The sequence below is a fragment of the Podarcis muralis genome, chromosome 1, assembly GCF_964188315.1.
Source record: "Podarcis muralis chromosome 1, rPodMur119.hap1.1, whole genome shotgun sequence".
NCBI classification, from domain to species: Eukaryota; Metazoa; Chordata; class Lepidosauria; order Squamata; family Lacertidae; genus Podarcis; species Podarcis muralis.
Window position 1 is genome coordinate 117204844 of NC_135655.1, and position 27273 is coordinate 117232116.

The following is a 27273-nucleotide window of genomic DNA, read 5'->3' on the forward strand; positions in this document are numbered from 1 at the left end:
AACGCTTCTCATTTCCAGAAAAGTTAATTAAAACGAGATCTAGCGGGGCCTGTCTAGAGCCAGCCAGGGCTGTCCCTCCCCTTTCCTCCTCCCATTTAAAGATTTAATCAGTTATTCTTGTTTTAAAAACCAAACCAAATTGAACTTCTGTGAGGATGATGTATCAGGAAATCTTCAGCTAATAAAGTTAACCAGGTTGCTGCATCCACGCGACGTTGAAGTAATAGGTACAAATTGGGCAATTATTTTACAGTAGATTGTCTCTCCCTTCCCTTCCCCACTCTCCTAGAAGGTAATTCGACTTGATCTGACGCTACTGGGCACATAAAAGGAAGCCAATTATTTTCAGGGCAAGATTTAAAGGCCTTGGAGAAAATAGTATTAAACTACTGAGAGGCATAGTTATAGAAAAATGACAATTTGTGTGTGTGTCTGTGTGTGTGTGTGTGTGTGTGAGTGAGCGAGAGAGAGAGACTCTTTAAACACAGCTCATCCCATTCTGGATTCGAATATCGAAAACTATAAGGTGTTTATTTAAATAATAATACTGTTCTATGGTCAAAGGGAGGGCTATGAATTTTGACTACTAGACCAGTCTGTCTCCATTGGGACCACAGGACTGGGTTGCTCATAAGATAGAGCAAAAGCAGGAAGGAATAACAAAATCCCAGCTCCACTGTAGCGCTCTCTGACAGACCGCCCCCCAGCTTAAGGTCTCCATGGACCACCTTTGAGAGCAAGCGACCCAACCTTCCGCAGCCTTTTCGTTTTCGACCTCGCTCTATTACAGTGGCCTTGAGGACTAGAAACAAGAGCGACTGCGTTCGATAGTCCGCCCACCCAAGAACCACCGCAGAAATTTTGTGAATGTTCTACTGAAGCCTCATTGGATAAATCCGAGCGCGGCTCACATTACATAAAGGAGAGCATAGCCAATTAGGAAAGGAGTCCTACTTCACTCTGATTGGCTGATGGGGAAGGGCGTTGGGTTCGCTTGTTTCTAAAACAAGCAGCGTATTCCTTCCGGCTGCGAGTTGGGTCTAAGAGACAAAGGCGCACACAACAAAATACCAAAATGGAAGAATGGCAACAAAACGATTTGAATACTCGAATTAAATAATTATACTGGGAAAACAAGCACTGGGGGCAGCAGAGAATAAATTACTGTCCACTCTGATTCGCCTCAGAATAGAGAAGTTTCCCTAGTCTTTCTGTACCTTTGAACAGAAATTGAATTTCCATTGTGCATCCTGAATGAATGCGAAACACCGAAACCGACCCAAGGGCACAAGCTTGGATGGTACTGAAAAGTTTAAAGAATCTAAACTTGCATAAAAGGAAACAGTTTTATGGGTCCTGCTTTCGTAAATACTGTTCAGGTCGAACGACTGCAGTTTAACTGGTTTGCAAGTTAACGGATTTATTTATTCATTTATTAAACCAATGTATCCACCATCTCACAGGAAGTAGTGTGTGGCCTCTATGCTGCGTCCCGCTGGAAATGTTCTCTGCTTCGTTCCTAGTGGGTTTTCAAACCTAATCGCACCCCTAAAACGCTTTATATTAATGTACAGCTTCTGGGATACACTGTGGTAACTTTTGCGGTAGTTTTAAGATCTCTATGGTTTCTACTGTGCTGAACAGAAGGGATATGTGTTGTGTGTTTATTTTATTTTCCTTGCTTTGGACACTTCCGAATAAGAACTCTTGTGTCCTTCGAGAACTTCCCTAACTAGGTGTCAGAGTGATGTACCAAGAAGGGAGGGGCGGTTCAAATCTCCTTGACGTCTTTAGGGGACAGATGAGATACATAAAAATACAGTATGGCCTCATGTTCTCTGTTCTATTCTGTTCTTTGGCACCATCGCATTTGGCAATTCTTCATCCTGCGCGCATTTACTTAGGAGTGATTTTCACGGGACGCAGCGCGACTTATTTCCCTGAATAAACATGCCTAGGTGCGGTCAGCATCGATCAAGCAGCACAAATCCTAAACCCGTTATATTTGGGGGAAATACATCCCGCTGGATTTCGGTGGCCTTTCTTCCCAATTGTGCGGCAATCCTTTGCTCTCTTACTTTGGGATAACAGCACAATTCTAAACATGTCTCTCTACTCAAGAAGCAAGTTCCATTGAGTCACAGTTCCAGGTAAAGGATTGCAGCCACCTAAGTCACACTGAGTTGGCGGTCGCAGTCTTTGGGGAGACGCCCCTTTATCCAGACTTCGCGTCCATAGAAACCCCACGGAGAGAAATCGGAAAGTCCGCTGAAATCAAAAGAGCTTGCTTCGAAGTTGAGGCGAGGCCTTATGTGAATAAATATTTTCCGGGTGCGATCGCCTCCGCCAGGGTTTGTAAGCGCTAGAAGACAGTCCCTGCTTCAAGGCAAGGCAAGGGACCAGCGCTGTCTGACAACACGTGCTTTCTCAGAAGTAAATCGAATTCTGTAGGATTTGATCTCAATTCAGATCTCTGCTGAATGTGACTCCGTCCTCCTGGTGGGATCCTGAGATCTCTGGCCCCTCCCTCTTTTTGCAGACACCACAGGAGCTTGAGGAACCGGGATCCTCAAACAGAGTTGCTAGTTCTCAGGGAGGAGATTATAATTCACCGTAGAGGTGAGGAACCAGCAACCCTCCGGAAGTTGATGGACTCAAAAGCCCATCAGGCAGTACCGTCAAGGGATGATGGGTGAATATTAGGCTCCAGCAACAGGGAGCAGTGCAGCAAGTTTCCCAGGCCTGGTTTATATAATATCTCAAACGGGAAATCTTGTATCCACGGGTGGTGCGGGCGCCGGAAAAAGAAATGCGAATATTCCTGGGTTTAAATAATTTTCTCACATCTTCTGCCTTTCGGGTTAGACCAAGATGCACAGCATCACCTTCATAATAATTTATTCACGGCTGGCTTAAAAAAATAAACCTTCAGTTCGCTTTTTAGTTAGGCCTTCCTTTCGCGAAAGTTACTTCGGCGTTGCACAGACATCTGGGTTAGGTGCCTCAAGTCCGGCGAGACGCCTTCACAACTCTGGACAAAACGGGTGATTGGTCCCCTATAAGTCGGCACGTTTTTGCTCCAGGAAGCATCCGCCAGCCAGCCGCTTGCCTTGAGAGACCATAATACTCGCTTTGATGGGCTGGCTAATTAACTGATCAATCGCGCAGGGTAATCGACTTGAAAGTCCTTAATGGCCCGGCAACCGGCGACGTTTGGAAGCGTCAGACGCAACGAAGGGATTTACATACACACACGATAGAAATTTGATTCCCAACTGTGAGAAATCAGACTCTTTTGAATTTAATATGGAAAGAATTAAAGTGGATCTAACTAATCTGCGCACACCTCATCCTGCCCTTTCCTCATAGGGAAGCCTGAAACCAACGAACAAATCTAACAGCGATCAAATGGCTGCAGCTTAAGGAGGTCCCGTTGTTTAAAATTTCTAAAGCAGCCCAGAAATGCATGTATTTTATTAAGTGGGAGGATGCAGGCGCGCTCAACCCCCCCACTCCCAACAAAAATAATAAAGAAACGCAGGCCACAAAACACTACCACCAAACGAGTCTTGGGACACCTTAAAAACTGCTCTAAACCACCAGCTGGACTTTGCGGCTCAGTCCAAAACGTTCTATACGCTGCAGGTCTGGATTTAAAGCCTTTAACAGCTCGACCGGTTTGGGGATCGCGCTGTTGCCCACCGTGCTGCATTGACAACGGTCGTTGGGAGAGCGCGCAGCACTTCCAGCGGTCTGTATTTGTTTAGTGGCAGCAGAAGGGTTGCCCCTCCATAAACCCCGGTAGTCTAGCAACCAGAGGCAGCGGCGCGTTACTTTATCAGTTCTGCTTGCCGAGCTAAATTAAAATGATGATGAAAAAACCCTCGCCGCTCCAGCCACTGAAGGGACCAGCAAGGAAACGGCCCATTAAGCCCAGATCAGGAGCTATTTATAGAAGAGGAAGAAGTTAATAGCAGTCCTTGCTTCGGCTCCAAGGCAACCTCTGCTGGGCTGGAAGGGTTAAAGCAACCTCGGCGCTGGTGCTTTTCAGATGCGCCTTAATTCCGGCTCCAAACTCCCGTGTGTTTCCTTCGTCTTTAAAATACACCACCACCCTTTGGCATGCTGAAATATTAGTGAAAAACGTGTGAGTGCGTGCTTGCGTGCATGTATGTGCACACATGTGATTTGATGAAAGCGCTTCTCTCTCAGCCTGATCCTATGTTTGTTTATCCAGAAGCAAGTCCCTAACCCGAGCCTTCCTCCCAAATAAGTGCTCAAAGGGCTTCCGTTCAAAGGCGTATTTTTGTGCGTATTTTCCTGGGAGTAAACCCCATGGAGTTCAATGGGGTTTTCTTACGAGCAAGCGCACACAGGACCGGGCTATTGTTAAGTGCATTTAAAACCTCCAGAAGCAAAACATGGACCACGATTTGGCTGCGCTTAGGCGTCCCCGCCCCCCCTTCTTTCCTAGGCGTTATAAAGAAATCTAAAGAGAGGCAGACAGTCTCGTTATCCGCAAATGAATCTCTTGCTGTAGCGGGTGCAATCTGACGGCATATTATTTGCTCGCCTTCCTCCTCCCTTCACTTCAAGACACCCGAGCGCTGACTGGCTGCCAGCCTCCTATCTCCCGGACGCAGCAGCCTGACGAATGGCTCTTTAATAAGGCTCTCGTTAATCTTTCTCCCCCAGGAGATCCGTATTTTCTGGGCCGATAAGGTTGAAAAATTTCAGACAGTGAGATGTGGCAAAGCAGCCCCAACTCGCCGCCTGGCAAGCGCTCCCTTCCTCCTCCTGCTCGCTCTCGCCTTCAGTCGTGCGCCGCCGCCACACCCCCTTCCCCAGCCTTCCTCGACTGCCCCCGTTTCACAGGGTCGCCGGAGGGAGCTGGATACCCGGAGGCTTCAGGAGGAGTTACCCCTTTTGAGGTGGGCAGGAGGAGCAGAATCGCGGAGATGCCTTCTTCCTAAAGCTAGCCCTGTTTAATCTACCAGCTGCATCGCACGCGCAAAAGGACCTGCAGTTCTTTTTGGGCAGAGGGTCTCCCGTCCAAGGAACCTCTTGCAAATGCACACAGGTGTCGCGCTATCCATCTGCCAAACGCCCATCTCGCTTCAAACGCCCTGGGGGGCGGGGCGGGGAAGGCCTGTGGTGTATTTCCAGCAGCCGCAGTTCTTGTTTTCTAGCACCAGTAGGTCAATTTAACGGGGAACCAGTTAAATTCTACCTCCAGCTGCGCTTTGCCCTGGCTGCTGACGGTCTGTGCTTGCGTCGGGCAGTAGGTGGCGCAAGAGCCTCTAGCACAGGATTAGAGAGAAGCGCCAATTTCGCTCTTAACACAGACACGCAGCCCGCCCATCCCACCTCCTTGAAAACGAGTTTGGGGTATTGCTGATGGTGGCCTCGTCGCTCTTCTCCGTGGGAGGAGGAAGAGGGGAGGAGAAACGTTTCTTTGCGGGCTCGTTCCCGTTTCTTGCGTTTATCTGCAGATAAAAGAGGTGGCCTACTTTTTCCCTGGTCGGCCCAACCCAGTTGCTTCAGAAAGGGAGCGGTGATGGGTTTAAGCAAGTGATAAAAAAGCTTCGGGGATGGTTATGGATTCAAGACAAAGCCTGAGGGAGGGAAGGAGGTGAGAGAGAAGGAAAGAGAAACACAGACACAGACAGAATATGACCGGAGCTACACGATTTCTTGCGCGCACATCTTTTCACTTACCACATATCTTCAGCCCGATTTTCTTCGTGCAGCCATGAGCCACACCACACCAGGTGTCATAAGCTGAAAGGAACAGAGACAAGAGGTTTATGGCCGTGGGAATGAGCGGCACAGCCTACTTTGCAATCCCCAGCTGCTGTGCTTCGAAGGAGCGGCGGACCGGCTCTAAAAAATACACTGCAGCTCTCAGAACGCAAACGAAATATTTAGCAGCCCCGCTAGCAGACCACAATGTTCTGCTAGACAAAAGAGAGAACGGGTCCCAAAAGGTGACTGACTGATCGCAATGGCGATTTGGGGTAATGGGGGGGGCGCGGCAATTACGTTGGCATCTCAGTCTTAATTTACCTTATTGCAGCAGATCCCAACTCAAAAGGTGAACAGGCAAAGAGTTTTAGCCGGCCATAAGCAGAGTGCCTCCTCCACTGTCCTAGAAGGGGTTATTGGAGAGGTGTGGTGGGAGCGAAGACTTACGCAGGGCAGGGACTGCTCCAAGCGGAACGCATTTTATCTTTCTGTTTTCTACCCTCACAGCAGCTAGAAGGCTTAACTCTACAACGAAACGTCTTTGGGGTCATCAAGAATGCCTCCGGTATGAATGTGAGTGCTGGTGGAAGAAAATGGCAGGCCTCCATTCTCAGCGTAGCTACCTGCATCTTTTCGCACAGGTGTGTTTGCTTTACGTTAATGTCTCCAGGTCAACGCAAGGACTGGGAGACTTGCAGTCGTTGGTCCAAACAAAGACACAGTTTCACTCCCCCTGTGATATCTGGTACCAGCACAACAAAAGTCTTTGTTGTCTAGTCGCAGCCCTATTAGACAAGGGAAATAAACCTCATGCCGCCGCCCCCTCCCCAGCTTTCTGCTATTCCTAGTTCCCCATCAAGCCTCCAGTTTGTGATTTCCGTGGTATTTTAACAAAGTCGAGCACGCTTTCCTTTTAAGGGAGCCTTTGGGGCCAATGAAGGAATCACGAGGTGGGTGGTGGGTGGGAGGGAATAGCAGGTTGTGCGCGCAGGCGAGTCAGTGGTGTGTCGCTGGCAGTATAGGTACCACCCGGAAGACGGGAAGAGACAAAGCAGCTGGAGGAGAGAGAGAGAGACCTGACTATCTCCTAATAATTTATTGGCACGGCTCCAGGAAAGTGGCAGCTTAAAATAAACTGGCATGAAATGGGGTCATGGAAGAGTTCAGGAATTAATTGGGTGAAAAATAGTATTTGACTAGATGATCAGACTTGCATGACTAGGTTGCAGCCGGAATGACGAGTCAGGGAGACACATTGAAAGGCCCCTCACGTCCTTCTGCTCCCCATTTTTCGAGACAACCCCATTCATACTGCCCGCAACCCCTATCAGGCAGTTGGAACACGCATTGCGCTGTCCATCTCAGGCGGTGCTGAAAGTGCGAGAGGCTGCAACGACCTTCAATTAGGTTTAGGCAAGTGTGAGTTAGTTTGGGGCGCTAACTGAAACGAGAGATGGCAAATAGAAAGGGATAAAGTAGGGAAGAGACAAAAAAAACTCCCCACAAACAAATCGCAGGAGGAAGGAAACAGAAAGATAATTGATTGCCAACCATCAAAGCCCCAGCGGGCCGAGAGACTTCAGGAGGCCTGGAGAATTGGAAACGGCTCTGCCACGGTGTTAAGGAATACAGTAGTAAGCCCCACTGAACTCAGGGGGATTTACTTCCGAGTAAGCCTATTTGGCAGCTGGCTTCTAATGCCCAGTAACTGCGGCTCTGCCAATGACTAACCCGGATCCTAAGAAAGGACACCGTGTGAATGTAACCCAGAAGGAAAAGAGTATTTTATTCTAACTCTTTAAACTCTAAAGCGCTAGTGGCATTACAGTATAAAACATGTTTTCAAGTTTAAAAGCTATGCGTGCATTATTCAGGAGGCGGCCTAAATGAAACCTAAGCTGCATGTCCCAAAGCACGGATACTGGCAATGCCTGAAGAAGACAACTAGCTTGCCTGACTGCCGTGTATTTCTGAGAAATCCAACTTGAAATTTCCAATGTGCTTCCCCCACACTACTCCTGGAAGAAATTAGAAAGAGAGGGAAATGGAGGAGTCCGTCCGAAGCAATTAATGGAGTGGGGAGGGGGTAGGAAAGAGAAAAATTCGATTGCCAATAAATATATAAATAAGCAAAACACATTGGGTCGACTTAAAACCCTGCATTAGAATTGTGGAAACAAGCACATCCCATTTCTTCAAGGGACCCAAAGCTGGGCCTGTAGTAAAGCCAGTGCTAGACTGAGGGACGCAGGAAAGAAGGAGGGAGAATAAAGGTTCTAGCTAGCGGTGTATTACTTGGCCATTGTTTTAGGTCCCAATACAAAGAGGATAACTGCTCCGGAGTTAAGATTTATGGCCTTTGTAGGTGCATCTTTTCGGGACCCCCTGGTTCCAACGCAACTTCCTTTCAAGAAAGATCGCCAGGCTTCCCATGCGATCCACACCCCTTGAAAGCAGGTGTCCGTTGGCATTCGTGGAGCTCGTTTCCTTTTAAGCATGGATGCAACCACGGTCTCAAACCGGCATGTCGGAGAGGACAGCAAATACGAAGGAGAGGCTTCCCCGCCGCCCACCCCCCACCCCCAGCTGCCCCTTGGGGGAAAAAGGACAGAAATGTCTAAATGAAAAGGCTGGGCTTTGGCTCCCCCCGCAGTGCGCGCTGGGTCTCGCGCCTTTACTACCACCCTTTCCACGCTTTTTAAAAAACGCGCCTGTAGGGGGCGCTCTGGCCGGGAGGACGGGAAGAGGCAGGAAGGCGGGCGCGAGAAGGCGCGCCCAGGGAAATGGTGGCGGGGTAGAGAGCGCATTTGAAGGGGTGGAAGGCATGGCTGTCAACGTTTCCCATTTTTTTAAAGGGAAATTCCCTTATTCCGAATAGGATTCCTCGCAAGAAAAGGGAAAAGTTGACAGCTATGGGGAAGCGGGGAGGGAGATTCCAAGCTTAAGAGTTGGAGAGATGCTTGCTGAGGTGGGGGGTGGGAATGTATGGCAAAAAAAATGGGGGTTGTTGTGGTGGTGCTGGTCGAACTGGAGCCATCAGGCAGAGAGGGAAACGCGCAGGGAAAGGGAGCAGAAAAGAGGAGGGCGGGAAAGGGAACGGGAAGAAGACAAATGGCGCGGGTGGAGAGCCCTTCCAGCGGGTCAGCGGGCTGGAAAGGCGCAAGGACGGCGAGGAGGCAGCGGGAGAAGGTCGCCTCAGGTGAAAGGGAGGAGGCCGCCCGGCCGCCGGAGAAGGACAGCCGGAGAGGACGAAGGACGGGGCGCCGGGGAGCCGAAAGGGAAGGCGGGACCGAAGAGTGGCAGGCGGGAGAAGCAGCTCTGACAGGACTTTAAGACGCCTCAGGCGAGGTGGAGCATGACCAGAAGAGGAGGCCAAGGGACACGCGCCACACACACACCACCTCTTCCATCCCTTCCCCTCAGTCACACGCGCGCTCCCGCAGCCGGACCAGGAGGCGGGAGAGAGGGAGCGCGTGCGCGAGAGAGAGCCGTCGGGAAACAATAGGCAATGGCCGCGCGAGCGCGGGAAGAGGGCGCGCAGCCCGCGCTGCTCCCTGCTGTGAGGGAACTTGACGGGAGGCCGCATTCCTTGAAATGGTCGCGGAGGGAAGGGAGTCTTCCTGAGGAGATACACAACACACGCACACACAACACCGCGCTCGCCCCTTCTTTTGTCGTGTGTCCGTGTCCCCCCCCCCCCCAATAAAAGCCCGCCACGGGTTTCCTTGAAACGCCTTGAAACAATTAGGCGAGCTTTTGACAGCTCGGAGGCGAGAGGAAAGAAAAACACCACACAAACACAAACAAACAGGCGCCAGGCCGCCACAAAAAAAGAGCTCTTTTCGCCGGGTGGGTTTCGCCTCCCCTCATGTGGCCCAATAATGACGGGGGTGTCCATTGCCTTCCAAGGGGGGCGGACCATTTATCGCCCTCCAAGCTTTGGGTGATTATGTCGTCCAGGCTTATTTCAAGCCTCCGCCGCGCCCCCTCCTCCCGCCTTTTCCCCCCCCTTCCTCCGCGGGGTTGCCGAATGTCTGTCTAGCCGAAAGCTATAAACGCGGCTCCTTCGCGCCCTCCCCTTCCGACTCACACCTTAATAACTCCAGGCAAAACACGGGGCAGTTAGGGACAAGGGATGGCGGGGGGGGGGGGAGCCTCTCGAATAGCCTCCATTGGCCCCCTGGATCAGAGATTACCTCAGGGAAATGAAAAAGAAACGGCGAGAAGGGACTCGCGCCGCGCGTCAGAAACCACCGGTGGAACTTGGCGCCGCCGGCCGGGTCTGTCAGCCCGAAAAACGGTCGGAGACCCCGACCCGCCCCTCACGCCCCGCTCCAGCAGCCGCGTACAAAGCCCTCCTCAGCGAACAGGGTTTTTATTCCACCCCACCTTGCCACCCCTTCTCTCCTTTTTGTAGCAATGGCCCCAGATTCCTTGGTTCCTTTGTTTTTTCCCCAAGCCGAACCCACGCCCACCACCCCACGGTTTCGGCCTGAACTCGTGTGGGGTTTTTTTTGGGGTGGAGGGAAAATGGTTTCTCGTTCGAAGGCGAGCTTCCATGTCGGTCGTTCTCGGTCGCGGTGCTTTTTGTGGCGAATGTCGAATTTTGTGGGGAAGCCACCCACCCGCCGGAAAAGGACGACGACGACGACGCGTGGCCGCCACAACCGCGGCAGCCAACGAAGGCGGCGCGAGACGGGAAGGCGAGACCTACTTGTGGGTCGCAAGTTGCTCGGATTGGGATCCGGAGCCGTGTTGGACGAGGACGGGTCCGAGGTCGCCATGAGGTGCTGAGGCAAAGCCCTTGGATCCCGGGCTGCTTCGTCGTCGTCTTCTTCTTGCCTTAGCCTTCCTCCGATCCCAGCAGAGTGATTTACTGCAAGGGAAGAGAAAGGCGGGTTTAGAGAGGGTGTGTGTGGTGTTGTGTGTGTGTGTGTGTGTGTGTGTGTGTGTGTTTCGGGCTGTGACTATCGGCCCCCCCGCCCCCTCTCTTTCCTCTCGCTACGGCCAAGGCGCGACGAGAAGCCATTAAACTGGGCGCCAAGTCGCAGGCCGTCGGAGGTGGGGAGGGCAGGACCTTGTTGCACCTCCAGCGCGGGGAGAAGAAGGAGAAGGATCCCTTTCTTCCTCGGAGGTGCGCGGATCTCTCGCCCGCCTCCTCTCCTCAGACAAAGCGACGTGGCTGGAGAAATGGCTGGAGGCGACGACACCTCGTTGGTTTTTATGAGGCAGCGCTGGCTGGCTGGCTGGCGAGCGAGCGGGGGAAATGTCTGGACGGGGCTGGCGAGCCGAGCACGATTCGTCTTCGCCCCTGGAAGCAAAGCGGCGGAGGGGAAGGGCAGGTGGGAGGAGGAGGGAGAGGAGGAGGATGGCCGCCGCCGGCCACTCACTCACTCACTCGACGCCCCTTCTTGCTCAATGGGCAGCGAAGGAGGCGACGGCTCGGAGCGAATGGGGAAGCGGAGAAACGCGTCGGGAGAGGAAGAGACCGGCGATGGCTTGAGGAATGGAAGATCTCCGAGCGATCCCGGTGGTGGTCCTCCTCCCTTCTCCCTTCGCAGGTTGACGAAAGGCAAACGAAACGACGTCGAGGGAGGCGAACTGGGGGGCAAATATTGCGGGAAAGGAGCAGCCAAGCCGATCTATTCTTAGAGGGCATCTTGCGCCTCTGAATGCGCACAAACGAATTATACAATGAATGAATGAATGGAAATTGAGATGTTCTACAGAGGCTGGTCTTCCTGGGGCTCGCTCTCTCTCCACGCGTGTTCTTGGCGCTGCTTTGGGAAGACATTTCGTTCCGCGTCCAGCAAGCCTCTTCCGGTGGTTCATTGGTCGTCAGAAAGCAGAGGATCGATCAATACATGATCTCAACCTCATTCGGGAGTTTGGACTTCAAAGCTGTTTGGTCCACGTTATTTAATAATAATGATTTTTTAAAAAAACACATCAAAATCTAAGCTCACGGGAAATAGATAGGTTTGATTTTGGTCATGATCTAACGCCACCTGTCACCGTGGCATCATCACCAAACGAAAAAAGTTATCGTGAATAAAGTGCACCCCTGGGTGTTGTGGGTCAGCCGGGTGAAGGATTGCATCTTGTCTACACGCGTTTAATTTCGAGTCACAAACCTGAATCTCCGGAGGTAGAGAAAGAACGAGAGAGATAGAGATGCGGGGATATGTCCTGGGCCAAGGTGGAAAGTGAAGTAACAGGTTATTTCCTCGTAAACATCAGCTTTCCAATACCGAATATCCTTTCCTCAATTCTAAGTACGGAGACAGCCCTACCGTCTCGAAAGGAAGCCTCCAAAATCCTCCGGGAACCCAAGAGCGGAGGGGCGAGTTCTTTTTCGTTGGGGAAAAAATTAAAATAAATCAAGAGAGACTTACCAACCCAGGCTCCAACTCCAGGAACCCAAACGGCGGAGGATGGAGAAATCTTCGTTTTGGAAGAACTTCGCCGTTTATAAACTCCGCCACGAACGACGTCGGAATATCAATGGCTTCCCTGGCATTTAATTCGAGATGACCTTAGCTCCCCCCCCCCCCCCAATACTTGAGATTCGCTTTTTAAAATAAAGCTCGAATCGCCGGCTGATCTGTTGCGACGCAGGCATGAGTCACTGCTCTGCCAGCGCCTCCACCTCGTTTTCTCCAAGATGGGAAGCCAAAGAGCTGGAGTTTGGGAGGGCAGGAGTGCGGGTGTTGACTAAGGCGGCGAGAGAGGGAGGGGGGTGCAAGAGAGAGAGAGAGACAGAGAGAGGAATCACGCGCCTCCAAGCGTTGCGCCTTCCCAAGCGAGCGTGATTCACTCGCAGGCGTGCAGGCGGTTCCCCCAAGGAAGAGCGGAGTGGAAGGAGCGCGTGTGGTTTCGCACCTCGATTCTGAATCCAGATCACGGCTGACCCGAGAAGGGACTCTGTGCGCATACTTACCGCACTCCGATTGCTGGAAGGAGAGGCTGTTTGCCTGTTCAGACCAAGGTGTTCGCGTGATCTTCATGGGTCCAGATCACGCCACGCCACACAGAGCCTTGCATTCCTGCTTCCACGAGGGAGTTTTGCCGTCCTTTCTCCGACGAGTCCTCCTTATAAAAGTTGGCTCTTTAAAAGCCACCTGCTCAATCCTAATTTGGGTTGATGGTCGCTTCTCTCTGATAGCAACCTCATTAGCGCCCGGAACATGTTGGTCGTACTGTTGAGCAATCGTCTTAAAAAGAAGGATTGGGGGGTGGCGGTGTGTGTCTTCCCTTCTCAATTCATTTGGAGGAGCTTAGAGAATTTTTATAAAGCCCACCGTCCATTTATTGCCGTCTACGAAGGGGGCGGGAATCCAAAGCTTGAATAATTATTTTGGAACTGTCCACTGGGGGGCACCAAGGAACCAAAGACGGGATTGCTCTGCATCTAGTCCGTTTACAAAACCACCTTGTTATTAGAGGACTCCGATTTAGCAACAGACACACGCGTATCAAACTCGGTTTCTTTACTGCACCCATTCGCTAAAAATAAAATTGAAGGGGAGAGTAGAAGCCCGTGTCCCCCAATAGCACCCGGAGCTTTAATAAATATTCCACTTTCTGCCAATACATGAAGGACGTTTTATCTCTAGCGCTGGAAAGCGACTAGCCAGATGAAGAAACAAGCGCCTGTCTATGGGAAAATATACAATGTTGTGGACACACACACACACACACACACACACACACACACACGTGCTATGGGCGTGAAAGATTTCTACCAGAGGCCAAACAGCAACACTGTAAAGGTGTCAGCCATATCTCCTTTCTGAAAGACTCCTTCGTGAAAACTAAGTTACCACCTTCACCGGGAGATCTGCAGAACTGAGGCAAGATGATGATGATGATGATTTTATGATTTGTAGCCTGCCCATCTGAATACACTTTGCTATACAGGAGAAATGTCTGAGCAATTGGAGCCCTATCCCAAGTACATATAATTACATATGCTGCTTTTTAAGTGTCAAAGCTAGTCTTCCGCTACACAAACCCGTGTATTCATAATTTCAGGGTGCCCTCCCACTCAGCCTGGAGCTTAACTTTTCTCTGAACACCAAGATAGAATCCTGCCACCTGCGTGATGTGTGTTACGACAGGTTCTCGCTAGCATATGCCATTTAGCAAGTGTGCTCTCGCAATACTGAGCCCTACTTATACAAATCAAACGATGATTATTTTATCGAGCATTCCTCTCTTATAAGAAAAAAAAAAGGCAAATAAGCCGATCCCCTGATGTTCATTCCGCGGCAGGTACCCAAAGATAATGGCCACCGTATGGCTCACAGCAGGCTATTGTTCCGAAAGATGCAGGGCGATTGTACCGTGAGCCATCGATTCAGCACCTCGGACAGCAGCACTTAGCGCAAAGGAGGTCTCGGTAACCAAAGCGACTCTGATTTGCCGAAGGAAAAAAAAAAGAAAGCAACTCCATGAGTTGAGACGAAGGTGGAGGCGGCGAGGGCTTAACCTTTTGCAAAAGCGGTGTTGATCCAACCCAAGGGCCTTCTCTCACTGCATTTATTACTTAGGCCCGCCGTAAAATGTCACCGTTTGTCATAAGGGTCCATTATGGGAAGGATGTCCTCTTTGGACGTCAGACCTCATGGATAGGAAAAAAAGAAATAGGCCACGGCCAGAGAAGCACTGCAGCCACAGCCACAAGGAATGCTGGTTAAATACTAATGCATTTGCAGACAGAAAGTGCCCCACATGGTGGCAGCTGGTCCTTCGAAACCAGGGGTTGTGCTCAGAGCACTGAGAGGCACCTCCTTATCAAAGACTTCACTCACTAGAATACAAAACAACATATCCCCAAACTGCTCCCATCTGAAGGCTAATGCCCCCTTCCAGATTTATTTGTCTTTTAACCACGGCAGGAATGGGACATTCAAATAATGTTACAATGTACTTTTAAAAAAACGTAATTATTATTAATAATTTTATTTTTGCCCAGTATAAACACACGACACTTCGGCTAGAGTACTCACAGACTTAAGGAGGAGCATTAAGAAAGCAGTTCTTAGATGTGAATGACAGCATTTGATTCTGCAGAAGCTTTTAACTTCTGAGTAAATGTCTAGGGAAGGCCACAGCAGCCTATGCAAATAATATCCTCACTTATGGGTCTCCCAAAACAAGCCATTATTATGAAAATAAAACGCTCAGAAATGCTATTGATAATTACAAATCGCTTTTCATAAATAACAGTTTAAAGCAAAGCACTTTTGCTGAAACAGATTTCAGCATAATCCACGATAAATAAAAAGTGGGACTAAAAACCAACAGAACTATTATACACCCATTATATAAGAAATACATTTTTTTTAAAGTGTTTTCTGAGACATGAGCTTTCCCCCAGGTGGCGCTATATCTCAATATCAGATTTTGAACTCCTTAAAGATTTAATTACTGTTCAGAAATTTGCAATATGTGAGGTCTTCAACCAATTTGAAACATTACATTTCTTATTGCTGGAGAGTGATGATTCCTACCTCTCAGATTCAGACACTTGAATCACACTGAACACCTTGTACAGACACCAAGGCCCCATTATGTCAATATAAATATGCATCGGGACTATGTGGTCCTATAAATGTTATGTCGAGTTTGACATTTCCCCCAACATGAATGCATCCATAATGACCTCACAACTGTCACACGCTGCAAAAGGCATCAGGCTTAGCTTCTGCACACAGCACATAATAATTACTGATCGGAGTAGCGATAACCTTCTGACCCTGCCTAGTTACACTGAAGCAAGGGTTGAGAAAATGGGACGCGGGTGGCGCCGTGGGTTAAAGCCTCAGCGCCTAGGACTTGCCGATCGAAAGGTCGGCGGTTCGAATCCCCGCTGCGGGGTGCGCTCCTGTCGCTCGGTCCCAGCGCCTGCCAACCTAGCAGTTCGAAAGCACCCCCGGGTGCAAGTAGATAAATAGGGACCGCTTACTAGCGGGAAGGTAAATGGCGTTCCGTGTGCTGTGCTGGCTCGCCAGAGCAGCGATGTCACGCTGGCCACGTGACCCGGAAGTGTCTGCGGACAGCGCTGGCCCCCGGCCTCTAGAGTGAGATGGGCGCACAACCCTAGAGTCTGTCAAGACTGGCTCGTATGGGCAGGGGTACCTTTACCCTTTAAGGGTTGAGAATAGCAATTGCTGGCATATTGAAATAAGTTAATATATGGATCTTGCACGTATGGGCTCCATATGGTAAAAAGGTTCCAGGTGACTGTAGCAACTATCTGTTCCAACAGCCACTACATGCACCTGTTGGAAAAACCTTCCCAGCCCCCTCTCACCAATGCTGCCTGCCGGTTTACTCATCCAGTGGCAAGACCTTGCAACACCACAGAATAACAGGTATCATTGAAGCTGCACCAAATGCAGCAACTTCCAGGTTCCTCTCTCCTGTTCCTTTTTTTTAATATAATTATGTTGGATTTCTATTCCACCTTTTCTCCAAGATTCTCAAGACAGAGCATTCAGTATCCCTCCTTGCCCTCACAACAATTCTGTGAGGTAGGTTAATCCAGTAGCAGTGGTGCCCAAACTTTTTTTTAAAGAGGGCCAGATTTGATGAAGTGTTTTTTTTAGGATTGAAGATGTTGAGCTTTTAAAAATGATTTTAAAGTTGTTGAGCAAGGCAGTGTTCCTCACTTGTTTTCCTGATGCCAAATGTCCTCGCTGTTTCTGCAAGATGGGAGAGGCGCAGGGAACTCAGCAGCGGGTATGCACAGTGGTGGAGCCAATCTCTGCTCCCACCCTGCACTGAGCTCCCTGACAACTTGCCCCTCACTTCTCTTGGTAATTCACAGTGGCTTAATTCATCTATGCATTTATTCACCATTCTGTTTAACATGGTCTCTCTCTTGGCACACATTTATAAGATGGTGGCAGTTGAAATACTTGTAGTTAATTAGATGGTTCCTTACCTGTGCATGGGTGCTGCTCCTGTAGGCAAGTCCGATCTGTGGCCTGATGAGGTTTCTACATTGGCAATTTGGCAATCATGAGTGCACTGGGATCATACTGTCCCAGAAGACCAGAGTTGGTACACATGCTCTCCAGGGACAAGTCTACATTTCAAGTTCAATACAACCCCAATTCTAATCCCCAAGGATCCTTTAGGTAGTATGGGGGCTTACCTTAAGTATTGCAGTGAGGAAAGGAAACTGGAGTCCAACCCACCCTACTTCCCCTGAGAAATGTTTCAGAGTCCCTACTTGTATTACAGGAGGAGGAGGACGGATAAATATTTTAAATTCACTTTTTACTCAAGAAGAAAGTAATAGTCTGGGCCTAATATTTCCTAATATTTGCGACACGGGTGGCGCTGTGGGTAAAACCTCAGTGCCTAGGGCTTGCCGATCGCATGGTCGGCGGTTCGAATCCCCGCGGCGGGGTGAGCTCCCGTCTTTCGGTCCCACCTCCTGCCCACCTAGCAGTTCGAAAGCACCTCTAAGTGCGAGTAGATAAATAGGTACCGCTTTATAGCGGGAAGGTAAACGGCGTTTCCGTGTGCTGCGCTGGTGCCAGCTCGCCAGAGCAGCTTCGTCATGCTGGCCACGTGACCCGGAAGTGTCTCCGGACAGCGCTGGCCCCCGGCCTCTTAAGTGAGATGGGCGCACAGCCCTAGAGTCGGACACGACTGGCCCGTATGGGCAGGGGTACCTTTATCTTTAATATTTCCTCATACAACTGAGCTCTCTGGACATTCAGCACCTGTATGGAGGGAACAAGCATTCCCTCTGGTAGTTGCTAGAAATATTTGTTACCTGTGTAAAAATACATTGAGCACAATGACAATTATTTCCTTAACAAGTATGAACAATATTAATAAGCAACACCTCCAGAATTCTAAAAGAGCAGCACGGTTGAGAAATTTTAGTTTTATGTAACTATAGGAACTTTCCTGGTGGATTTGTGATGTTTCAAGAAAAATGCTCCAGAAACATCAAAGAATTACAGGATACTTTGCTAGGCTTCCAGATCCCATGCTGATCTTACAGCCAAAGAAGTAAAAATAGACATTTTTATTTGAAAACTACCTCTGGCACAACGGTAATGCAAAGAACGCCATGCCAGTTTAAAAGTGCCAATCTCAGAGCTGACATTAAGTACACTTATGTTTTAAATCTGAATATTCTTTTTCTAAAATTAAGCACACATTTATAAGATGATGGCAGCTGAAATACTTGTAGTTAATTAGATGGTATCTCTCTTGGCACACATTTATAAGGTGGTGGCAGTTGAAAAACTTGTAGTTAATTAGATGGTTCCTTACCTGTGCATGGTGCTGCTCCTGTAGGCAAGTCCGATCTGTGGCCTGATGAGGTTTCTACATTGGCAATTTGGTAATCATGAGTGAACTGGGATCATACTGTCCCAGAAGACCAGGCCTATAATCTAGAGTTTACTCCTAGCTTTCCAGCTGTCACCGCTATACAACAACATATAAAGCTCTTACAGGCTGAGAACTGGAACGTCTAATTGGAATCGAAGAATGGGCTAAGAACAGACCTGCTTCAGAATTATTGTACCCAACCTATCTAGGGAAGGGAGGAAAAAAGAAAAACAGATCTACCAAAAATACACTGTGGTTTATCAGTGCCTTAAGAAACAGTTTATATTACCGTATTTTTCGCTCTATAACACGCACCTGACCATAACACGCACATCGTTTTTAGAAAAATTCTGAATGAAACAGTGGATGTATCATTTTTGTGCTTCATGCTGTGGCCACAGACATGTGATCTGATGGTGAATTTGGGGTAGCTCAATGCAAAGATCCTGAGGATCCATGTGGATCCATGCTTTTTAACCACATTTTTGCACCATTGCAGCCCCAGGCAACAGTGGGTGTGTGATTTTTGGGGGGCAGGCTGCTATGTGATCTGATGGTGAATTTGGGGTGGCCCAATCCAAATATCCTGAGCATCCATGTGGATCCATGCTTTTTAACTACATTTTAAGTGGGGAGGGAAGGAAAAACACAGAAGGGAAAAGGAGCACACGAGCGGTGTGCAGAGAAGCAGCTGGCTAAGAATGCAGGAGAGGGATTTAACTGGAGGGAGCAAAGAAAGCCAAAAGTTTCCCCAAACCGAAGCCAGCTCTCTCTCTCCTGCATGTTTTCTGGCTGCCTGCGAGGAGCACGGAGAGGAATTAGAAGGAAAGACCTCTGCTTTCCCCTCTGCTTGCCTGGAGGGGAGGGGATTTGCCTGCTCTTTGTTCCGTTTGAGCAAACACAGCAATGAAACACAAGCGAGTGGGCAGTAAGACCCTGAGGCAGAATGCAGGAAAGCAGCAACTTCCTCTTTTCAGGTTTCCCTCTCCTACGCAACGCACGATTTGATTTTTGCTGATTTTTGTTCCTGCGCTCCCCTAATCGGCTCCAGGGACCCCCCCACATTCGCTCAATAACACGCACAGACATTTCCCCTTCCTTTTTAGGAGAAAAAATCTGCGTGTAATAGAGAGAAAAATACGGTATATAGCACTTTATGCAGAGCACCCCTACACTGAGATGGGAAGAGGACTCATTTAATGCTAATAGACCAGGCTTCCTCAAACTTGGCCCTCCAGATGTTTTTGGCCTACAACCCCCATGATCCCTAGCTAGCAGGACCAGTGGTCAGGGATGATGGGAATCGTAGTCTCAAAACATCTGGAGGGCCGAGGCTGAGGAAGCCTGTAACAGACAATGTCTGGAAAGAGATGTGCTTTTGGTGCTATTCTGATCAAAATCTTGATAGCGACTCCTTCACAGATAAAATAACAACTTTCTATTGGTATAATTTTGCTGCTTGATTAATTGGGGTTATATAACACACACACACACACACACACACACAGAGAGAGAGAGAGAGAGAGAGAGAGAGAGAGAGAGAGAGAGAGAACACCGACCAACTGAAGTTTGCAGTTCCATTTGTAACTCAAGGAAATATGCTGCCTCGCTGATAATGGTAAAGATAAAGGGACCCCTGACCATTAGGTCCAGTCGTGACCGACTCTGGGGTTGCGGCGTTCATCTCGCTTTATTGGCTGAAGGAGCCAGCGTACAGCTTCTGGGTCCTGTGGCCAGCATGACTAAACCACTTCTGGCGAACCAGAGCAGCACACGGAAATGCCGTTTACCTTCCCTATTTATCTACTTGCACTTGCTTTCGAACTGCTAGGTTGGCAGGAGCAGGGACCGAGCAACGGGAGCTCACCCTGTCACGGGGATTCGAACCAAGCCCCAGGAAAACTGCTGAAAAATAATGTGATAATGGATACTGCAGTCTCCTGGAGTTCTCATAACTTCTTGAAATTGTTGCATACAAATGCCCCCACAGACCCAAATATCCACCCCTCTGTCAGCACTGCTTTTACAAATGCCAGTGCTTTAAGAGAGTACAGCTGAAAGGGAAGAGAGCAGAAATGAGAGTAAGAGGATAGGTGCTGAGCTGAGTCGTTATGAGATGTAGAAATTGCAGCAAAAAGTTGCACCTGGCACCCTCAGGACTCTTGCATTGTACCCTATTTATTTGAATGTAATGCACACCGTTTTTGCCCAAATTATGTCACGGAAATTAGGGTGCACCTTAGATTTGATGGTGCATTAGATTCAACTGCAAGCTTGAAAAACACTGCTGGCATAAGCAAATAGTTTTTTGCTTTCAAGGTTTTGAAAACTGAGGTGCACATTAGATTTGATGGTGAAACAGATCTGCATGAATACAGTACTTTCAACACCAATAAACCTCCGGTCCTGTATGCCAACACACTGTACTAGTCTTGTAACAAGAAGAGGTGTGTTCAGCTAGCCCTGAAGCTTAGGCTACTAGAATCAACAGAACGGAACACTTTTTATCTTAGTCCCTGGAGCTTTTCACCTCACAAATTGCTCATCAGCGACAAAACTTTCAGGAGTTGCCTATGGCCAGTAACAATAACAGCATGATGGAAACAGGGGAGCACTGACAGCAAGGTTAAACATGAAAAAAAAATTGGGGGTAGGATTCTTTGAACTATTCCAGCTCATTTTAATATGTGCATTTCAAAGAAAAGATGATTAAGAACACACTTGTTCGTGGTCTCTTCAAGTTTCTAAGCATCTTTATCAGAATCTCCAGAACTGGCTTCACTTTCCGTGTCGCTTTTATCTGTATTGCTATCCTCTTCACTGCTCTCTTCACTGGTTTCCTCATCTTCTTTAGCAGCACGTTCGCTTTCTAACATGGAAATATAAACGATACAAAGGTAAGTCACTCTTGCAACTCCTTTTCCAGGGAGTAATCTGTGCATTTCCTGGCTTGCATCATGGGCTCCCATCTTCCTTCCTCCATTCTCTTTCTGGGGGCAGGCATCAGCCACAGCCCTTCTGCATGCTTCCCATGTTACTTGCTAGTGGTGCTGCTTTCCTTGAATCCAGCAAGTGTTTATATCTTAAGGGAAGAAGCAATGGACAGGGACCTCTTGGAATGACGTCTTTCAATAAGGCCAAAAGGAGCTCAGGGACAGATTCCTTGGCTGGATCTACACTAATCTGTAAAAATGCTTAAAAAAATAGTATAGTTCTCAATTGTATAATAGTATTAGTATTTACAGTCTTAGGACTTACCCAATACTAGTTTTTTCTCAATAAGTGGAAGAAACTGCAGGGCCTCAGGGTTTTCTGGTTCATATATCAGAACTGGAATTTGATAAGGAAGGAGGAGACATTATTGATATCTATAGGATGAAACAGAAAATGGGAATCTGCAATAATAGCTCGTCCTACTTCACAGAAGTGCAAATATATTTCTCATAAAAGTACCTCCGATTCAACAACAAACTCTGATCTGGAAGCACCCTAGAAATTACTTGCCAATATGTTTCATCAAGGCAAACCAGATGATAACATGAAACATACAAAAGCATTTCACTCTTTTCCAGAATCATGAATATGGCATGCAAAGTGGGGGCACATAGTTTGCGGGTGGCAATTTTCATCAAGTCTGTGGTGAAGAGGTTAAAAAACCACTTCCCCATGTGGCATGGTCATAATCTTCATCAGAGCCCCCATGCTGCTATTAACTTTTTTTATATATAAATGAGATTAACGTACCTCATGCTATTATCTGGTTTGGCAAGTTACCATTCTGTTAATTTATACAGGAAGTGGTTGAAACAGGAAAACAGAAGGAACCAATTCTCCTCTGTGCCTTTCACTTTTCATTCATCATGCTTATTCAGTATTTAAGCTTCTGATACTGAAACAAGTAGCACTAAAAGGCTGGGGCAGACTCTTCTTACTCCAAGGCCATGTCTACTGAGGCCTCATCCCCGCTCGGTCCGAACATTCTTGTTATGCATGTTTATTTATGTGGAGTGTTTACTTTGAGACTCCCCTCCCCCCAAAAAAAGAATTCCTGTGGATGCAGAAAGACAATCATATCTATAGAGAGAGTATCATAGCCACAGGTTCTTGATCTCTCTATTGCAAACCATTCCAGAAAGAATCCAGGAGCCTGCAAGCCCCTGAGTAGTGTGGCAATTTCAGAACTTGCTCCTACATAAACACCAGTCCAAAGTATATCAACAGAATAATGTACTGTCGGCTGGTGGGCTTAATGAGGCCTGGCATGGGTCCCAATTTGGCCCACGAGGCCATCTCTCCATACCACACTCACCTGCTCCTCATCCAACATCATGAGGCCGCAAGTGAGCAATTATGCCTTAAAGTGTGCTCCTGGTTGTTCCTTGCCAAGCGAGGCATCTGTCAGGGCTTATGAACAGCACTATGGAGTTCTTGACTGTGATTGTCAAAATGGGCTTCCAGTTGGAGAAGGTTCCCCACCCCTGTACTAAATGGAATGTCACAACTTAGGAAACAGATTTGGAGAAACAATCAGGGGAAAAAAACCCTTTGCAGAACTTACTCATCTGACAAAGCTTTTTCGCAAGGCTGTATTTCTGCTCCATTATTGCCTTCAGAAACTATAAAGAAAATGTATGCAGATTAATACAAATACGAGCCAATATGACTCAACTTGCACTCAAGTCAACTCAAGGGTGTTGATCCTGCGCTGCAAAGTCCAGTTTGAACAGCTTCAGCATGACAACTTTTTCACACTTAGGACACATGATGCACGACATTTTGTCAAGTAGATCCATTCCTCCACGCATCGTATGTCATTACCAACTCATCTGCAGTGACCTAAATAATCACAAAGACTGTGCAAATTGCAGACGATCTATATCGGGGTAGGCAAACTAAGGCCTGGGGGCCGGATGTGGCCCAATCGCCTTCTAAATCCGGCCCACGGACGGTCCAGAAATCAGCGTGTTTTTACATGAGTAGAATGTGTCCTTTTATTTAAAATGCCTCTCTGGGTTATTTCTGGGGCCTGCCTGGTGTTTTTACATGAGTAGAATGTGTGCTTTTATTTAAAATGCATTTCTGGGTTATTTGTGGGGCATAGGAATTCATTCATTTCCCCCAAAAAATATAGTCCGGCCCACCACATGGTCTGAGGCACGGTGGATCAGCCGTCGGCTGAAAAAGGTTGCTGACCCCTGATCTACATGCATCAATGTAGCACTGGGAAGGAAGAGTCTCTTATGTTCTAGGCTGTTTTCTTCTAGAGGCTTCTTGTCTAGAGTGGTAAGTACAGTCATACCTAATCCGCTCCACAAGTCTGTTTGACTTCCAAAACATTCGGACACCAAGGAAGCTCCTGCAGCCAATCGGAAGCTGTGGAACCCGCGGCAAACGTTCAGGTTCCAAAGACGCGCTTCCGGGTTTGCGGTGTTCGGGAGCCAAAACGTTCGATTCACAAGGCATTCGACTTCCACTTATTTCGACTTATTTCCTTTTATTTAACCAAAAAAACCCCTATTTTGGATGTATTAACTGTAGTCATGCTTATTATGCTCTGTTAAGAATCAGCCTTGTATGCATCTAACCTCTTTTACAATTATCTAGATTTTAAATAATATTTTGGTCAACAATTCAAAACTTTACTCCTCCTGTAGGAAAGGCTAGTTTTGCCAGAACATCTGTTTACTTAATGGGGGGTGGGGGGGATTTGTACCTCTCCCATTAACTGCAGCGGTGCAACTCTCTTTTCAACTTCACAGTCACTTTGTTCATTATTTTCGTCCTCTGAACTCTCTGGCGGCTTCTTGTCGGCATTTTCTTTAGCTACACCTTCCCTTTGCTTCTCAGTACTGACCTCACCGTTGGGTAGCTTTTCAACAACTGCGGAATTTTTCATCTTTTCATCTACACAAAAAAATGTATTATAGATGAAGAGGCATTAATAAACATTTCTGTAAGCAAAATTGTGACCAATTAGATTACCTTTTCCAAAGTTTTCAGGGGCTAGCCATGCAGCAGAAAAAAACAACAGAGGGTCTTGAGACACCTTAAAGGTAAAGGTACCCCTGCCCGTACGGGCCAGTCTTGACAGACTCTAGAGTTGTGCGCCCATCTCACTCAAGAGGCCGGGGGCCAGCGCTGTCCGGAGACATTTCCAGGTCACATGGCCAGCGTGACATCGCTGCTCTGGCGAGCCAGAGCAGCACACGGAAACGCCGTTTACCTTCCCGCTAGTAAGCGGTCCCTATTTATCTACTTGCACCTGGGGGTGCTTTCGAACTGCTAGGTTGGCAGGCGCTGGGACCAAGCAATGGGAGCGCACCCCGCCGCGGGGATTCGAACCGCTGACCTTTCGATCAGCAAGCCCTAGGCGCTGAGGCTTTTACGCACAGCGCCACCCGCGTCCCTTGAGACACCTTAGTGACTAACTAATTCATTCTAGCATAAGTATTCATGGTTTAGCATCCCCTTTGTGAGATGCTAGTCTTTAAGGAGCCATAAGGCTACTTTCTAAATGACTACTATTTCTCTATATCCTGTGTTAAATAATATTTCAACATATATATGATTAATAGAATAAAGAGAGTGTGAACAGACAATGAAACCCCCAGGGTATGATCTAGTCAAATCCATGCATTTTTAGATCCCACTGATTTATTTTATCATATTTTTATTTTGTCCTTTCTCCAAAGAGGCACCAACCCTAAGGGTTGTGCTACTTTATCTCCCCAAGAGCCCTACACTTCATGCTTGAATTTGAATCCATGCTTCTTCAGCTCAGTTGCAGCAGTCTACCCACTGCTCCACACCTGCTTTCAGTAGGACAACCACAATAATTAAGGAGTTGAAACCACAACGAGGAAAAATTAGTGTGTTTGGGGTTATTTGGCTTAGAAACCAACAGCTGAGGAGAATATGATAGAGGTTTATAAATATATCATTGTGTGGAAAGAGTATATAAAGAGATTTTTTTCCTCCTCCACCCCCCCACCCGTATTTTGTCATCTATCAACATTAAATGGCAGTAGATTCAGAACAGACAAAAGAACTTTTATACATAAAACCATTTAAATTCAATCCAGGATGTGTACCCCATTAATCCTTTTTAGATGCCTAGTAGTGACATAATCCACATAATCTCTATACAACTGCCCTGAGCCCTCTGGGTATAGGGTGGTATATCAAACAAACAAACAAACAAACAAACAAACAAACAAACAAACAAACAATCTTTCCTCTTTTCTTGACAGCTCTGCCAAATCTGTACTGCTATCTCTTCCTCCTGTCTTGATCATGAAATTCACATACCAAGTATCTTTGGTTCCATTGCTTTGCTACACCTCTGCCAGCCTAGTCAGTCCTCACATGACACTCCCAAATTTTAAAATCCACATGAGCCTGGACTTTTATTTAGTAGGGTTGATGAGCCACGACATCACATACAATTTATGACATGAGAGTTAGCTCACAAAGATGTAATCGAAGGCAGTGAAAAGGGCTATACGCGTTGAGCAACTGCACCTTAAAAGTCAGAATTTCCTTAAAGGAAGGAAAAACACACCACTTGCAACAGTTTACCTGTCAGCTATTGATAATGATAATAATAGAAGAAATAAAGGTACAGTGAAACTGAAAGATGGTGGCCCAATTCATGTATCCCCATAAGTGGCAGACACCATCTTAGAGAAGGCAATCTGCTTTCTCACTTACTCAAAAGAGAATGCTCCTTTTAAGATAAAGATAACATGTATTAGGCTTCCCCTTTTTATGTCTGCAATTAACAAAAAACAACAACCCAGAACTATGAAAGTTAAGGTGAGCAATGCCTCTATATTGCTTTATCTGTGATGCTACAAGAACAGCTCCAAAAATAGCAATGCTGCTATGGGGAGACCAGAATCTCTCCCCCAATACCATAATATCTGAAAAAAAATCTTCCCTACAGACCATACTGAGTGCTGAGATCAGCAGAGGGTGCGTTCTTGGTAGTTCCTCAGCCCCCAGAGGCTTGTGGGGAGGGTGACAGCCCGGGAGAGGGCATTCTCTGTGGCGGCCCCTAAGTTGTGGAACTCCTTCCCCGGAGAGGTGCATCTGACACCTTCACTGAACAGCTTCTGGCAAATGCTGGAGATCCATCTCTTTATCCTGACTTTTGACAGGATATTTTTAGGACCCACCTTATTTTTGTGATTGTAAGTTGTTTAAACTGCTTTTAATATTGGGTTTTTAACGCTGTAACCCACCATGGGACTTTGGGGTGAAGTGCGCGTCATTAATAAAAACATTCTTGTGTAGACAAGCCTACCCAGATGCTTAGGAAGTAAATTTTATCTACTTTAGTATTTTAACTTTTGTATGTTTTAAAGTACGGTTGTGGATTTTTCTTGATTTTGCTGTTTCACCTTTCGTAAACCGCTTGAAATTTTTTTATGGTCCAGCAGTGTATAAATTTTATGAAAAACAAACAAACAACAATATAACAAGACTACATTTTGGGCTAAAGCATACTTTAGTAAGGAGATCAGCACCAATAAAGACAAGGTAGTATTCCTTAGTAGTAGTACCTTTCACTGAAGCTTACACTATATCCATGAGGTTCGAATTAAGATGAAACACACAAATTAATGGCATCTATCAATCAAGAAAATACCTTTTTGATATTATGCTTAACTAAATCTAGACATAATTTATAGCCAAGGAAGCTGAAAGAGATTAATAAATGAAATATATTTTGTTTGAACCAACCATTGACTTCCAATTCTGTCTTCACCTCAGTTATCTTAGTTTCATGATTCAGCCTCTGTAAATCAGTTTCTAATTGTTGATCATTATGAATTTCTGGGAGAAGAGAAAGCAGAAGTAAGAGATAAAATGCACCGCAATTCAACAGCAACAATATTTCCCCCCTCAAATTTATGTCTTTAGGGTAGAGAAATCCATACTATTTCATATTTCAACAACATGTTTGATAGTCTAATGAAGCTAGCATATAGTAACAGAAATGTATTTTTCCCTGCCAAGAAAAAAGTGCACGATGTCAGCTCATATTGAATTCAACTCAGAAACTACAATGTCCATACAGTCCTCATCTTCCTTCATTGAGGTCCAGCGCCAAGGACTTTCTGGCGGTTCCCTCGCTGCGAGAAGCGAAGTTACAGGGAACCA

At 47.2% G+C, this 27273-nt stretch overlaps 2 protein-coding genes across 10 annotated transcripts in view; both read right to left on the reverse strand.

Annotated features, from left to right (window-relative positions):
* The window catches only part of GAD1 (glutamate decarboxylase 1), a 61554-nt gene extending 48528 nt beyond the window's left edge, over window positions 1-13026 (reverse strand). Inside the window, exons 1-3 of one of the 4 annotated variants that reach the window (XM_028749989.2) lie at window positions 12686-13026; window positions 10460-10621; window positions 5719-5781 (exon numbers count right to left, since the gene is read on the reverse strand). In XM_028749989.2, the coding sequence (XP_028605822.2) occupies window positions 5719-5781; window positions 10460-10621; window positions 12686-12752 (292 nt within the window). In that variant the 5' untranslated portion in view covers window positions 12753-13026. Of the gene's footprint in view, window positions 1-5718; window positions 5782-10459; window positions 10622-10822; window positions 11012-12140; window positions 12666-12685 lie in introns of those variants that run through there. The other 3 variants (XM_028749998.2, XM_028750017.2, XM_028750006.2) reach the window with 3 other exon arrangements.
* Window positions 13027-14693: 1667 nt separating this feature from the next.
* The window catches only part of ERICH2 (glutamate rich 2), a 31012-nt gene continuing 18432 nt past the window's right edge, over window positions 14694-27273 (reverse strand). For all 6 annotated transcript variants that reach the window (XM_028750053.2, XM_028750026.2, XM_028750069.2 and 3 more), the window contains 5 exons: window positions 26854-26946; window positions 23822-24012; window positions 22667-22724; window positions 21367-21438; window positions 14694-20977 (listed from right to left, as the gene is read on the reverse strand). In XM_028750053.2, the coding sequence (XP_028605886.2) occupies window positions 20853-20977; window positions 21367-21438; window positions 22667-22724; window positions 23822-24012; window positions 26854-26946 (539 nt within the window). In that variant the 3' untranslated portion in view covers window positions 14694-20852. The remainder of the gene's footprint in view (window positions 20978-21366; window positions 21439-22666; window positions 22725-23821; window positions 24013-26853; window positions 26947-27273) is intronic.